The sequence below is a fragment of the Amblyomma maculatum genome, chromosome 4 (assembly GCF_055883805.1).
Source record: "Amblyomma maculatum isolate TAMU_Amacu chromosome 4, ASM5588380v1, whole genome shotgun sequence".
Taxonomy (NCBI): domain Eukaryota; kingdom Metazoa; phylum Arthropoda; class Arachnida; order Ixodida; family Ixodidae; genus Amblyomma; species Amblyomma maculatum.
The window spans coordinates 90,125,579-90,141,486 of record NC_139347.1 but is presented as its reverse complement, the minus strand read 5'-3'; the positions used below and the strand labels follow the sequence as shown (position 1 = coordinate 90,141,486).

Here is a 15,908-nt window from a genome sequence, read left to right as displayed (position 1 = left end):
CAATTAGCCAATGAATGAAAGTCCAGATGAGTTAACGGATGAAATATATCACCTTTGTTCTGTGTCCATGCGGCTATAAATGAATGCATGAGAGTGAATGAAAACTGTGCTCGCTGATTTCGCAGTGAACGTGGACGAGTACCTCAACTCCCTGGACATCGACTCACTCCAAATCGACGACCTGAGCCGCAAAGGCAGCACGGCGTCCCGGGGGAGCCGCAAGAGTTCGCGTTCAGACGTGCGTGCACAGTCCGTCTTCCTACCTTTTACAACTGATTCTGTCATGAGTGTAGTGTTTATTTGTGTATTTCAGAAAAACCCACCTAACCCGAAGTCAAGAAGTCTTATTGAATAAGCTCATCGCCCATGCATGCGGCTTACACGCCACATATTATGGCCCGCTGGCGTCAGTATACAGAGGAAATGATTACGTGCCGCCACTGTACGACTCTAACGCGCGGCGGCATATCTCATCTACTCTGGGATTGCCCGGCTTTTTCTACTGGACGCTCCGAGATCAAACCCTACCGCCTGAACTACTGTTCCCTTCTAGAAACTGATGCTAACACAGAGATTATATTTGCCAAGTATGGCTCGCTTAGTGTCCTGGTTAGAGCAATGTGATTCGAGTGACGACCTAAACAATGAAGATTCTGTCTACTCCCCTTTATCCCCATCCATGGCCATGAGCCTTCCCATTCAATAAAGGACATTCAATCAAGACTAAGGAAAAGGAATGACGCTATGGACACTCAACCATTAATTATCTTCTCGATTGATTTCTCCGGGCGAATACAATTTTTAATGGGAAAGTGTTTCTTGGCTAATGAGTGCCGTCACCAGAGCGCGTCGGCAGTGGGTGTTAAAAGAGCCTGCCATCAGAGCGTGTACGCACTAAAGGCCAGTAATCCATTGCATGGGTAATAAATAATAATAGCACGAAATTCGGTACCCGATCTAATTCGAGTATGGCCAACTCAGTGTTGATTTGTGAAGTTAGGTGGGCCAACAACAAAATATAGCCCGCCTGGACATCCTGGCCGAAATTTGACTTCGTCCTAATTTCACCAAAATCGGCGTCTAACCTAATCTGAGTAAGGCCAACGTAATGGTTACTTCCAAATTTGTGTATGCCACACCCAAAATTGGGTCCCTTGACGTCTAATATTTGACCTCGTCTGAATTGGACAAATAGAAACGGCAACTACGGAACTCGCGATCCTCTCGCATTTCTGCATTCGGCCGTCGAGCATGCACACGAAGCCGGCGGAACATCCGTGTGTACCCTCCTCCCCAGCGCAGTTCGCGCGCTGCCAAAAGCCTTTCTACCGAGAGTTTCAACATGGACGCCGAGCGAAAACGTCATCTCGCTGCTCTGGCTCTTCTACTTGAAGTGTGCGAGGGCGGCGAGGAAGCTTCAGCGAAAAAACGTTCATTTATTGCAATCGTTCTTTATTGCAAAGCGTTCTTTCAATTGCAAGCGTCTTCAATATTCCATATCGGTGGGCGCTAAGAAGGAGCGCTATGAGCGCTAAAAACTTGACTGTCGCTTCATCACTGAGCACTTTTTTTCGCTTCTTCACCCATAATAAGCCCTAGAAACCGAGTAAAGCTACAACTCTGGCACACACCCACAAGCACAAACGCACACAAAAAAACGATGCACTGCAGTGAACACAGAGCGAACGACGCAGCGCATGCACAACAAGAGGAAACAATGCCCCGCTCGACCTGAATAGCAACGATAAAGAAAAAAGAGCAATCAATCCGCTCCGCAATCCGGGGCCCCAGGCGGCCACGTCGCTCTCTCGCCGTCGCTCAGAGCAGTGAATTCGGCGTCACGTGGTGCGTGGCTAGCGCTGACGCGCGTGGACCATCCGCTCTCCGGTCCTCCCGTCTCAACCCACCTTAAAAAGTAGACTTAAAGTGCACCCCTGTAATTCTTTTTTCCATTCTTGTATATATCCGCACAGTTCAGTGAGCACGCATCTCGATTATGTCTTTGCTCGCTGAGCGTATATATATACACTAGTAAATAACTATGGCCGCTAAGATATGACCGGATCGAGCCAATGACAAACTGACGCAATGCAGTAATCAGGAGATGTGAGCTGGTTTGCAAACGACACTGGTGCAGAACAGCGCAACAAAAGAGAGAATGTGAAGAAGATAAGTATATTAGAGGGGTCCGTGTTGCCTGCCCTTTCCATTGGCTCTCTTTTAGTGTCGCACCTTGCCGTAAACACTGAGTGTAAGGCAAACATTGCAAATATAAACCCGTGTGTATGAAAACACTTTGCAGTATTTTTTTTTTTTTTTTTGTAGCGCCTCTACTTATTTTTATCTTTTATCTTCTTCCCGTGCAAGACGTAGTGAGCTCACAAAACCATTGAAATCAAAACAGCGTGTGATCCGCGTGCGAAAAGTCGCTCCAAGAACAGAACACCGACGACGAAAATTCGCGTAGATCACTAGGGGCAAGTTGCCGTTATCTCTGACTTTTTTGGTAACCTTGTCGGCGCTTGATCGACTGGCTTCTTTCAACGCAGATGCAATAATTCGTTCACCGTCTCCCGCATGCTTCCGTTTGGTGCTAAATGAAAACTAGTGATATAGTTTTATTTTCTAGTTTCTCTTACTAACGCGCTTACTAAAGAAACTAAATTGGTCACGCGAACAGGTTACGACAGCGAATGAAAATTCACCCTGAGCCCGGGCTACACTGCCTGACCACATCCTAATGGTTGAAGATTATCTGGCAAATGAGCTAAGCAAAAAGCCATGACTCTTAAATGCTAGAGGGAAGAAATTTCAGAGTTTAAATAATTTCGATAGAAATACGCCAGGCAAAGGAAGTTTCGTTAAGCGAGAATAAGGTTATTTTGCAATTATTCACATCAGGTGTTTTTTTCTGTTTTATTTTTTCGTCAGCCTTTTAATTCTTCGAGCTTCGGATAAATTTCTACCGTGCGGCCTACTGCCAGTCTCATGGCCAGAATAATTGCCCTGCACAGGGTATGGTGGTCATCGCCTTGAGAGCCGAGCAAATGACAATTTCCAGATGGCCGCAAAGTTGATCGCCTTGGGACCAAAATGGCTAAAAAGAGACTGATTCATGGACGTTCTTACACACCTTTCATTACAGGGTAAGAAAACTATAGTATGCATATAACGTAGTGCAATTTGAAGAATAAAAAATCAACTCTTCTTTCTTTCTTATCCAAAATACACAAGCGCTGCTTTGGTACTCCCCTTAACTTTACTCTAAATCAGTGAATTAAACGTCACAGACAAAACAAACCACCCGTTAATCAGCTTACAGGCAACAGCATTAGTCTCACCGCGGAAAGCAATTACTTTCGAAGAAGTAATCCAGCGCTTAAAAGCGACCGGGCTGCTTCAAGTCGAGTCAGCGCGTTTTTAAAACAAATCCTTCCAAAATCCCCATCCCTTTCCCCTCCACCTTCTCATGACGCTTTGCACATTGCACTGCGGAGCAGGAGCTTTGATGTTGCCGTTTCTTGGCGTGCGGGATGCCACGCGCGCGTTTCCTCTCGATTGAGCCGCGACGCGTCGTGCCTAAGAGGATTATTCTACGGAGGCGCAAAGACGAGTAGACGGAGCACAGGTGAGCTAGGCAAAGAGGGGGTGAGCTAACCTCTGGGCTGATGCAGTAGAAGAGGAAGAAGGCGACATAATGCTGAAATACGTTTCCGCCTCCCCTCGAAGCGGCGCGCGCGCGACCGGGCGAGTTATGGCGAGTCGCTTCATCAGCGAGATTACGCGTGCGGCGCTTCGCCTGTGCGTTCCGCCTGTATCCTGCATAGCCTTACTCGAGTATTTCGGCCAGCTGCGAGTGGGCTGCGCCCTGCACACACTTGGAGATGTGGTCCGTTTCTTACCTATCACAGCTGACGGAACATGAGATGCCCAGCAGCACGTGCGCCAGCCTGCACGTGCACGGCAGCCTGCAGGTTAGCCTTCTTTCCACAAAAACACAGTATATGAGCGAGCCATAGCACGTCTACTAGGCTTATTGCGTAGTTCGGAGTAAGTGCTGCAAAGTTGTACTAATGGGAAGGCGGATTTTACGGGACGTAAATATAGGTGTACATATGTTCTCTACGCTAATACAGCTAGCAATAAAGATAACAGCAATATAAGTTTAGGACTGTGGTAAATAAATCGATATTATTCTAAATATAGTACATCCAGTTACATTAAGTACATCCCCGTAACAATATTCAAGGCGCCCATCCAACAGAGTCTATACTTGCATGAAACGTTAAGGAATATGCAGTAGCCACGATCAGCCACTACTACGGTCCGATTATTGGTCGTACAGTGCAGTGGTTATATGAAAGAGCCTATACTTTGGAGCGCTGACTTCTCCGCAGGCTCTACTTCGTGCAGGCGATTACTTTATTTCCGGTTACTTGCTTCTTGAGGCCGAAAAGTAAACTCAAGATAAAAATAAAAGAAAGGATCGATAACTGAGCGATAAGAGGAATACGAGCGATAAAATAGGAAAAATAATTAGGAGAGCAGAGCTTGTCTCATTGTCATTCGAGACTGCAAGGAGACCGTGACAGTGCAATCACGACAGACAAATGTGACCCGGGTGGATGGAGGTCTACTGGTGTGCGACAATAGGGCCAAAAGGGGAAGAACTAGACAAACAAGCATAACAAGAGAAATGAAATGCCTCGCATCAGCTTTTTATAAGCTGCGTTCTTTCACTGCCCCTCTGACAAAGTGAACTGGGGAAAATTATCGAATGCCGCGTATCTGCGGCACGTGCCGTGGTCACCATGCATTACAATATATTATCTCGCCTCTACCCCGTGGTGGATCCTGCAGCTTCACTCGCGCTATCTGTGCGGCCAAACGCGTTGCGTCTATAGCTTCTTATTTAAATTCCTACCCAGTAGACAGTGAAAGTACGAGGGTACTTTCTCTATCCGCGTTTTCTTCTCTCTATGCTCATTTCTCTCTCTCTCTGTCTTTCGCAGTCTGACTTTTCAGAAGTCTTGCTTCACCCTCGCTTTGGTGATTTTGCGAGTGCCTTTGTTGTAGCGCGTCATAACGGTTTCTGACATTCCTCTTTCGCGCTCGACGCAGCTCAACTTCGAGGAACCGAACGAGACGGCGTACTACGAAGGCGACTTCGACGGCGGCTCCTCGTCAGACACGTCCGCAGCGCCGTCGGGGTCGTTTGTCACGGGCGCCACAGAGGTCGAGGACGTCGCGCAGGTGGCCACCACCGCGGCTCTGGTATGCGTCTAGCACGTGTACTGTATTCCCAGTGCGTGCAGCTAGTTCAGAGGGATAATCGCCAGGATACCCATGAGCAGCAGCGAGACAATGGCGATCTGCAGGCATAGGCGACGCTTCTTCACGGCCTCCAGCATGCTCATGTGGTGACCGGGCAGAACGCTTGTCGTAGCCGTGTACGAGGCGTCTTGGGAAGGCGTGGGGACTGCGTTCACGACGCCCAGTGGCTCCATGCGTGGCTGTTCTGCCGCCATCTTCACATTCACTGAGGCTGGCATGCAGCGAACAAGGATTGTGCATGATAGGCTCCACGCTCAGATACAGAACATCAAATAAAAGCAAAATTTAAAATCAGAGCAACGCTAAAAACGCGTTTTTAATAGAAGAAAGTATTCAATGAAAAATGTGGACTTTAGAGTGAGGATTTTGGGAGGTAAGACGAAACAAACGAAAAGAGCAATTGTTGAGCTATGCAAGCAACAATTTGCTTCAGAAACCCGCCAATTGTTATTAAGCAGGAAAAAAAAATCTGTTTCTGGAAAGCCTTGCTAGGCCTCAATGACCTTGCGGCGTATCACGAGTTACCGCAGCTTTGAACTGCGTAGCGGTACATGGCGCGTGTTTCATTTTCTGTGCGATTTTTGTACAAAAGGTGAAATACTATAGTGGTGGCGGAAGACTCCTTACCATCGTACCAGCGCGAAATATGTATAAACTTTTGTACTAAGATAAGAGCGAATTATTTTTCTGTGCAGAATGCATTTCAAGCTGATTATAAACATCCTTGAAGAGATGAACTTGGAAACACTGCAGTGTATAGCTCCGCGGAATCAAATCGGTTGACATGAGCTAGGATGTTCGGCTCCCACGGTAAGCGAAATGACTTCGGATGTTGAAGTAGACATGAAGAAGGGCCGAAAGCATCCGCAGGGTGAACGCCTTGCGTGATTCTCTCCGAGCCAACTGGCTGTCATTCCTCCCACACACAACTATACGGACGACGTAAGCGTTCCTTAAGTCCTAAGAGGCAGATAAGACGCAATGCGCTTCTTTCCTTAACTTCAACTTTTTACTAGGTATATTAGCGCTATGAGATGTTTTCAGGGGCTGTCAAGCCACTTTATAATATATATCAGTGGGACTCAGCCACGGCTGTCTCGAGGAACCCTTGTGGGGGAGGTGGCGAAGAGGCGATGCGTATTCATGCAGCTAGAAGGGATCCAACACCTTCCAACAGAGTGTCGCGTGCGGAGGAGATCCGTACGCCAAGCCACATTTGTTTGATTGCATTCGCTGAAATCAGTCTCGTGTGACCAGTCTGTGAAGCTGCAGTGAAGTATAGGTGGCGCATCGCATTCCCCAAGTCATGTAGAAATACATGCAGCGCTAATAGTCTCACCCATTATTGTTTAGAGAAATGGGAGGTGATTGTTACCTGTACTAAAGACCGTTATGGGCTAGAAACATAGTTAGGCAGGGCACAAGAGTGCATGTTCATGTTGTGGTTTCTCTCAGTAGGCGGTGCAGCGGTGAGTATGGTAGAGAGATTGAGCTTACCGTGTTCCACGATTCGCCACCGTGACTGATTGGTCCGACGCGGCAGGTCTATGTGCCGACATCCAGTACGTGGCGCCATCTATCGGCGTCAAGGAGATCTAGGTATGCGCAGTAGAACGCGCAGTAGCGGATCACGGTAGCGAGTCGCGGATCATGGTAAACTAAAACTCATCGTGGGCGACGGTGCACGCATTGGGGCTGGATAATGGAAATGCGATAAGAATTTTCCCTTTGAAACACTGTGGTGACAGGCGAGGCTCAGAAATCATTGCGCTTCGCAGGGCGCCCCCTACGAACAGGACCCGACGATGGTGGCCTGGGAGGATGAGCCCGAAGTGTCGGCGTCGGCCATCGACGTTGGCAACCTGGAGGCCGCGTACGAGGCCCCTGCCACGGCTGAGGAGGAGGCTGAGGCGCCCGTGCGGTCGGCCGAGGAGCGCGAGGGGGCGCTACGGGTGGCCATCAAGTGCTTTGCGCTCTTCTCTTACGAGGTACGATCTTCAGGGCATTCTAGGGCTTTTCTCTGCATTGCACCATAGCCCCACTTGTGCGTATCGCGTGACATATTAAGGCGAAAGCCTTTATTGCCTCATCGTAGTCGTCAGCAAAAGTGTTACACTTTTGCGGCGGCTCTTATTGGTCGAGACGGGATGACGTCATGGAGGTCTCGACCAATCACAGAGCACCACCTCAGTATGCGCGAATGCGTGCCTTATATGGCCATATGCCAATCAATGAACAATTACAAAGGAACTATCAATGAATTAAGTAATTACTAATTACTAGTTAAGTACTCATCACTAAAAATTATTCATTACTGTCTAATTACTAATTATTATATTACTGAATAATACAAAATTAATTATAATTGTAATTACTCTTGGTTGTGTGATTAATTGATTACTAATTAATGCCGCTCACTTGGTAAAATCAACCACGCAAACAGTAAATGTAGAACAACTACGAAGATACAAGGAGTGCGATCTCCTCGCTGCCAAGCAGAATTCACTGAATAAATGCACTCGCAGAATGTGAAAGAGTAATCGCTCGCTTTACTCGCAGCAGCATTCATCGCTACATGCGCGACAGTCGCGTAGCAGAGCGCAGCACTCAGGCTTTCGCCTTTCATCAGTTTAGTCGCCAAAGTGTCCTCGAATTTTTAAACACAAAGGCGCTGCCTGCAGAAATACAGTAAGGAATTTTTGCTATCGTTTAGGCCTATGTAGAACGCTACTGAGGCCACATAGCTTTGAATTGCGCATGATAAGCATACAGGAGAAAAAAAGCTCTTGTTCTCGTAAATAAAGGGCCCAAATTAGATCCGAAAAAAAGAGGCCCTACCAACATCAGGGACCTTTCAAAGAAGTCATCATGAATGCCGGGCCGATCAGTGCGTGCAATTCAGCGAAGAAGCGCCTTCCTTGCGAAAACAAGGAACATGTGTGTGTCCAGGTGCCTGGCATCGAGTCTAGTCTAACCACTCCCAACTTAATTTGCGGGCCGTCATGATTCTTATTATGAACGAAATCAACGCCAATGTCTGAAATCTCTCTATGCCAGGTTGTACTGGGGTTGATTCGACTATGAATTAGAAGTACTTAATAAGTGGTTATTGATTAATTACTAATTCGAAAGAGAAGAAAAATCCTTCTGCCGGTCGTGGCATCTGCCATCGAGCGCGAAGGCACCTGAGCTGCGGCGACGGAAACAACAAAAAGGAAAGCCGGGAAGACATGGAGAGGAAATAAAAGCGGGGAGCAACAGGGAGAAAGGAAAGGGTAGAATCAAACATAGTGCGAAGATAAAATAGGTAACTGTGCAATACTGTGATGCTCACACCTGAATGTGCCAAAGCCACAGGTGTTGGGCAGACATCCGGCCACCGGTGGCAAGAGGATTAGAAATGGCAGCTTGTTATTTTGTAGGGTAGAAACTGCTAGCTCCTTAATTGGCTCAAGGCGAACAGTTTACCCCGCTGTGCAGAGGGGCGGCCTATAGCCCTAGCCGAGAACCCACCTTATGCATTTCTCTCCATAAGTCAGCCGTGAAAGCGTGAAAGCCCGCTGCTTGCGCCATAGCGATAAAGCGACCAAACGCTCTCGGCGGACTCTGCCCACAGTGGGTGCGATCGCCAGGGTCATGGCATCGAGACTCACCGGATTGTCAGCAACGAAGAGGATTGACCGCATTATTTTGGCACGCATTCGCACGCAGCCATCTGCAAGAAAGTGTCAGCCCAAAACTATTTGCAGCGACTCTCACTAACACGTATACTATACGATCAGTATCGCGTGTGTGCACGTAAGGGCGTTATGTTGGTTTATTGCTTAGTTGTTGCTTAGAATATGGACGGAAATATCCGGGTCTGTCGACAAAACGCGGAATGTCAGTTATGCATGTTTGCAACGCATCACTGCCACGGCCCATACACGGGTGGTACAGTTGCACGAAATACGCTTCGGTGACAGGACTCCTCTACGTTCATATTTCCGATTGTCACTCATAAAGTCTTCCAATTCCCTCTACATGTGCATCGCAAGTAGTGCGCTGAAGAATGCTTGACGCACGCCGTGCGTCGTCGCATAATAACGCGTTCATATTCTGTTCTAATCGTCATCATCGCTACAAGAGCTTCTACTCCAGCAAGAAACAAGCGTATCTCTACAAGGTTCTTTGGTGTGAAGCCTCGTTCGCGCTGTATTTTTCTCGTGTTATATGGTGGGAGTGACATAACAGATATATTTTTCATTCCAGTTCCAGATGAAAATGAAATAATGGAACGAATTAAGCACACCACGATATACATCCCAACATTTCCTACAAGGAAGAACACGCAAGTGCCTCAAAAACGCGCACTTCTACACCCCGACAGCTTCCTTCTTCTGCTGTCTTTAGAAATCCACTCCTATGTGTACTGGCAGGCATAAACTGCCAACAGTATGAAGGTGCGGCGCTTGCGCCCTCTCCCACGGCCGCTACTCCGAATACGTGTCGCAATCTCTTAGTTCTAGTACGGACTCCGATGGCCGAAGAATCCCCCTCCCGAAACGTTTTTTTCTCTGATTTCCCGTCTGGCGCATGGTGTGAAGAGCATATAAGGATAAGAAAGCGAAATATAACAAGTGGGTAGGGGAAAGCATAGCCGACGTGAGATAGAGGAAGGTGCGAAGCATTTCTGGGAACAGCTCTGACCAGAAGTAGACACGGTGCTTGCCGGTGGCGGCTTGTCGAAAGCGGGCGCTAAGCGTGCCGCTCACCTTCCCGGTGATGGATCAACCGTTCGTGGTCCGGCTCGAGAAAGGGGCGGCGATCCGTCACGGTTCCCGCCGGACGGATGCTGAAATCCGCCCAGAATCCAGCCACAACTCGCTCAAGATGATGGGGTTGCTTCTTGCAACTCTCCCCCTCGCCTTTCTTCTCTCCCATTTTGCCGCAGAACACTCTAGGCGCGCTTCCGTTTTGCTCCGTCGCCGCGGTGATATCCGTGTCACTGGTACTCGCAACTGGAGGACTACCGGCAGTGCCTTCCTTGTCCCCTTCACCGCGTCTTGCTTTCTTTCTTCGGCGCTTTTCTCGTTGGATGCACGTTTGAGGGATTCTTTGTCTGAGGCGAATTTGTTCTCTTGCTGGTTGTGAACAAGCCTTGCTTTTCTTTCTTCGGCTGTTAATTTTTTTTTTTTTTTCGTCGTGATCATGGAGGAAGGAAACAACTTAGGAGAGGCTCTTGCCATTCCCAATGCATTGGAGAAAGTGTGGCGGAAGTGACGTCAAAATTTAGGGTTAGCCAAGTCGGGCCATTAGCAACGGCGACGTTGTTGCTATGAAAACTCGGGCCACTAGCAACAGCGTTGCTAAGGGCCCTAGGCTTGCCCTAGGTACTTGAGCGTCGCGGAGAAAGGGTAAAGCAGGAGGAGAGACGTTGCAGCGTCCGGTTGCGGCGCGGCCGCGCCGGCCTAAAAAAAAATGACGTCAGGGCCTCTCTTAAGCTTTCCTTCCTCCATGGTCGTGATCGTTCCATCTCGCTTTCTTTTTTTGCTGCTACTTCTTTGTAATACCCCGTTTGATGTTCGAGGGTATTAGGATACGTATACTTCACTGGGCGCCCGATATTCGGTGTTCTACGTGAAAAAATAAGAACTTGACAGTTGTGGAACGATCCAAGAAATGTGCGTTTCAGTTGAACAAAACTATTAAAGTACTGTGGGCGCATGCGTGCATGCTAGAACCGATATATTTTCTGCCAGGCTCTCCGCTTAATAGAGGTCTCATCACTATCCGAATCACGCCTAATATATATATATATATATATATATATATATATATATATATTGTATTGCTTGAAACGCGCCCTCGTATCTAATCCGCCACCTCGTGCTAACTGTCATATCCACTCAGCCACGAAGACACGTGGCAGAGCAAATGTGACCTTCTGGAGTCGACATGTTATACGCAGCCTCACTGTTACGTCACCCATTTTGTAACGGATACCGCATCGCTGATCTATAAGTGAAGCTCCCATGAGGAGAAAAAATGAATAGAATAAAGAACATAGTGTCTTCAATATAGAGGACTGTCGGAGGAGCTGGCGAATAAAGAATAAATTTGTTCCGCTGAAAGCCCACCAAGAGGCAAACCACTCGTTTGGCGCTTATATAATAGCAAGTCCTTTATCTACTTCGCCTTCAGTGTTACGATCGATATCGACTCATTGCGCTTTGAGGCTCAGTAATCAAAGATCCAGCATTCAGTGCAATAGTGAAGGTAAGTAGAAAAATTGCTTAACACAGAGGCTCTAGGTGGTGCACATTCAACGAGCAGTCGCTCACATGGATGCCGAGGCATGAGAACGCTATATATATAAAGTATATAGGTGAAAAACACTATGATGCAGCCAACGTCCTGTCGAAATAAGTGGCACCTGCTTCAAATACTAGGGACTGAAAATTTTCGAAAATGAGATTTCAGCCGTCCAGTGGAGCGTGACGAACAGCTAAACACGCTGAAGAGAAGACATTGCATTCTTCATCGAAAGCGCGAAAAAGTTGGCAGCGTTTAGTGCTCGCAGTTCATCAATGGGCAATCCATCTTTTTCACGACTTCAGAAAGTCACTTTCACGCATCCCTTCGCTTCAATTCCATGCTAGCTCCCGTCTCTCGAGATCCTTGGAGCGGAAAACGAACTGGACGGAAAGCGTTCGATGCTTTCGCTGACGCATGGAAGAAAGATATTTGTTTTTTGTTTTTTTGTTGGATGAACATATGACTGCGTCGAGTGTCATTTTTTGCGGCAGCGTTAATTATTTTTTTTTTTTTTCAAACTGTCACGATTCATGAACTGCATGACCCAACACTCCCTGCTCGCGTCTGTTCGACTTGGGAAGAGGGCGTAACTTTTGAGCGCTTTTATTTTTTTTTTTCAAACTGTCGCATTCCGTGAACTGCCTAACCTTCCCCTCTCCGCTCGCATCCGTTCTACAGACAACTTTTGAAGAGGCCGTAACTTCTGCGCATGCGCTCTTGCAAGTGCATCCAGGCGATTTGTTTATGCCACCGATGAGCAGCTCCAGTTGAAAAGATTCGTCACTTCTCGCCTGCGTTATAGCTGGAACAATGCAGTGCCCAGCATAGCTTGTGTTACGACCAAGCATCCGCAATTGCGCGCTCTATTGTTCGCCTGTGGGCATGGATAAGTTTTGTGAATATGTGGTGATGGTCCAATGGCTCTAAGTGAGCCTGTTTCCAGGAATCCTGTTTTGTAAGCATGTTTTGCTTTGTGGACAACCTGCAAATGCCAAATTGACCCTGTCAAGAGAACGTCTGGAAAAACACAAAGAAACGTCCCCCTGCGGGAAATAGCAGGAAGTGCTTTCTTTCTTTTGTCCACCCTTCCAGTCGAGAAGTGCTATCCTCCAGTGATGAATGCCTCCTATCCAAAGGAGACGACAGAGTGACATGTCCGCTGACGTGCAGGACAAGAAAGGAGCATGACTCATACGGCCATTAAGTGATTTCCCGGGAATGCAGGAAAGATTTGCAATTGTCGAAAAGGGACCATGTTGGGAGCCCTATGCGGCGCCACGTGCACTCGGGTTTCTGAGAAGTAAAACCCCTTGTCAGAACCAGCCTGTGGTTTCTTTGCTGAAGAATAGAAATGTACCTCCTCTCCTCGCCGTTCCCAAGCTTTTCCCGCCAACAAGTGATCACGCCCAACGAATGAATGCCGGACCAGTCAGTGCTTCAGACCATCAGTGCAGTGATGTGTTCGATTGGATGCCGATACCTGAGGGGCGTGCCCTGGATTTGGTTGGTCAGCATCTTCAGAGAGGGGCTGGACATAGGGGGTTTTTAAGGACGCTGCAGAGCACGAAATGTCGCTCTGGGCCCTGGGTAAACGGCTCATCCAGTCGCTTCTCGCTATGAACTCTTAACGCTTGTCATTTTGCTGATGTACCCTTCTTCTTCATGTAAATATTCTTGCAAATACGTTTTCTCAAAGTGCCAGTAAACCTGCTTGTACATATTTTACCAACTTCGAAGATTCAGTCCTTCTTCAACCCGGAGTCTCTGCACGCTACCAAGTGAAGGCCGGGTCGCCATAGCCCCAGCGTCACGACAACTGGTGGCAGCGGTGGGATAAAGCCCCAACACTGGTGACCAGCGTTGGGATCTGCATCTACAAGCTACAACATCTGGTGATTCGAGGTGGATCAGAATCTACAAGCCACAACATCTGGTGATCGGAGGTGGCATCTCAAGCAACAAGCAGGAGCAACAATCGGCCAACAAGAAAGCAGCTCGGAACATCGATCGCATGTGTGGGTGAGTGCTTGGCTTTTCTTCTGATGTGGACCAGGTTCTAGAACAGGGTTAGATTTTAGAACTGGTAAAAAGTGTTGAAACGCCTTTAGGTTTGGTAGTTTGCACAGTTGTTTAGGAAGTAGCCAACACTCGGAGCGATCATGGACCTACAAAAGCTGCAGAAACCGGACCTGTTGCTATTGTGTGAGGAATTGGGAATTGATACAACTGGTTTGGCACGAAAACCCTTGATTATAAAGGCAATCACTGATCTGGGAACCGATGATGAGGAGCTCAGTGAAGCATGGAACCTCATCGGTCAAAAAAAGGAACAGCTCAGACAGCAGAAAGAGTGGGAAAAAGAGGAAAAGAAGCGTGAAAGAGAAGCAAAAAAGCTGGACCAAGAAATTGAGCTCCGGAAATTAGAACTAGAGTTGAGCAAGAGGTCGGGCGATTGTCCCCAGCTAGCGGTACCTCTTCTCAACAAGGAGGCAGATTTCAAGATGTCAAAGTACATGCAGCCATATGTGATATCAGGGGATATCGGTCTGTATTTGGCTAACTTTGAGCGAACCTGCGAAAAACTGTCCTTCCAGCGAGACACGTGGTCTCAGAGATTATTGACGGTTCTGCCCTGCGAGGCAGCGGAGGTTGTCGCGCGGCTAAGCAAGGAGGACGCGGACAACTACGAGAAGGTCAAAGCTTGTCTTCTGAGAAAGTATAGGCTTAGCGCCGAGGCGTTCAGACAACGTTTTCGGAACGCTACTAAGTCCAGGGACGAGAGTTACCCTGAATTCCTGTACAATTTAAGAGTTAATTTGGGCGAGTGGCTAAAGAGCACTGATTCCTACAGTGATAGGGACGCTGTAGTCGAGCGAATTCTTTTGGAGCAGTTTTATACCTGCCTCCCAGAAAAAGAAAGAAATTGGTTACAGGACCGAGGCGACATTAAGTCGGCAACTGAAGCTGCCGAACTTATTGAGGAGTATGCTTCGCGCCGACAATTCAGCAACCCAGCAGTGGATAGGCCCCGCAATCCCAAGTTGAGGGTTAATAACCGTCAGAAAAGGCACTTTGCTAGATTTGCAAACGAAGAAAGGAAGGCTTCTTCAGGCAAACGCCCTAGAAAGGACGGCAGTGAGGAAGTGACCAACGCGCAGAACACAAAGAATAAGTTTGAGGCTAGGAAGCCGCTCACATGCTTTAGGTGTAATGAGCAAGGTCACATTGCCGTCAACTGCCGGAAAGAAAAGATTGCTTTCTCGTATGTCAGTGACTGCGATGAAAATATGCAGCTTTTAGAACCCTACCTGCATGACCTAGTAGTCAACGGGAAGCCTTGCAAGGTACTGCGCGATTCGGCCGCAACGATGGATGTTGTCCATCCGGCGTATGTATCGCCTTCCGACTATACAGGACAGTGTGCATGGATCCGACAGGTAGTTGAGGAACAGAGTGTGTGCTTGCCAATCGCGAACGTGGTCATCGAGGGCCCTTTCGGCGAGTTAACAACCGAGGCTGCCGTTTCAGAAAAGCTGCCTAAGTGCTATCCGTATTTGTTTTCCAACAAATCGGACATGCTACTGCGAAAGAGGGGCATCCTTTTCGGAGACAGTGTTGTGCAGGCCTTAACACGTTCAAAGGCGCGAGAACTAGCTACACTGCTCATACCAGAAAATTCCACAGTGGAGGAAACGGCAGTTAAAACAGTGGTCGATGTAGAAGATAGCGGGCCAGAAAACTTTGAGAGCGAGGCATCTCAGATAAGTCAACTTGAAAGTGAGCTTGATGAGACGCGGAATGAGGACGTTCTTGAGAATAACCTCTTGCCGCCAGTGTCTAGTAATCTCACGAGACTTTTAAGTGGAACCCGAGAGGACTTAGCTATGGAGCAAGCCAATGATCCCAAGAATAAGCTCGAAGTACAGTGGGAAGCACCTGCTAAAGTCGTTGCAGAGCTTTCTAACACTAACTACGCAGTGAAAATCCCCGGTAGGCGTAAAGAAGTGCGCATTTATCATTGCAATCTTATGAAGCCTTATGTGCAGAGGGAAGCCGTGGTAAATCTAACGTTAAACCTTCCCGAGGAGATGGGGGACAACTTGATTTGCCTCAGCGGAAAGGGAAGCAACGCTCAGGAGCTTCTCAAAAAGACGGAGCAGAGAGGAGAACTAAAGAAATCCCAGCTGTCCGATCTGGGCGAAATAATAACAGAGTTTGAGGCCTGCTTCGTGGACAGGCCAGGCAGGACTGATTTGACTGAGCACGATATTGAGCTG

General features: G+C 47.9%; 1 protein-coding gene across 1 annotated transcript in view; it reads left to right on the top strand.

Moving 5' to 3' along the window:
• The window catches only part of nwk (FCH and double SH3 domains nervous wreck), a 170,721-nt gene that overhangs the window by 104,278 nt on the left and 50,535 nt on the right, over positions 1 to 15,908 (top strand). Inside the window, exons 14-16 of the mRNA XM_084600355.1 lie at positions 126 to 238; positions 5,122 to 5,274; positions 7,113 to 7,322. Coding sequence (XP_084456481.1) covers positions 126 to 238; positions 5,122 to 5,274; positions 7,113 to 7,322 — 476 coding nt within the window. The remainder of the gene's footprint in view (positions 1 to 125; positions 239 to 5,121; positions 5,275 to 7,112; positions 7,323 to 15,908) is intronic.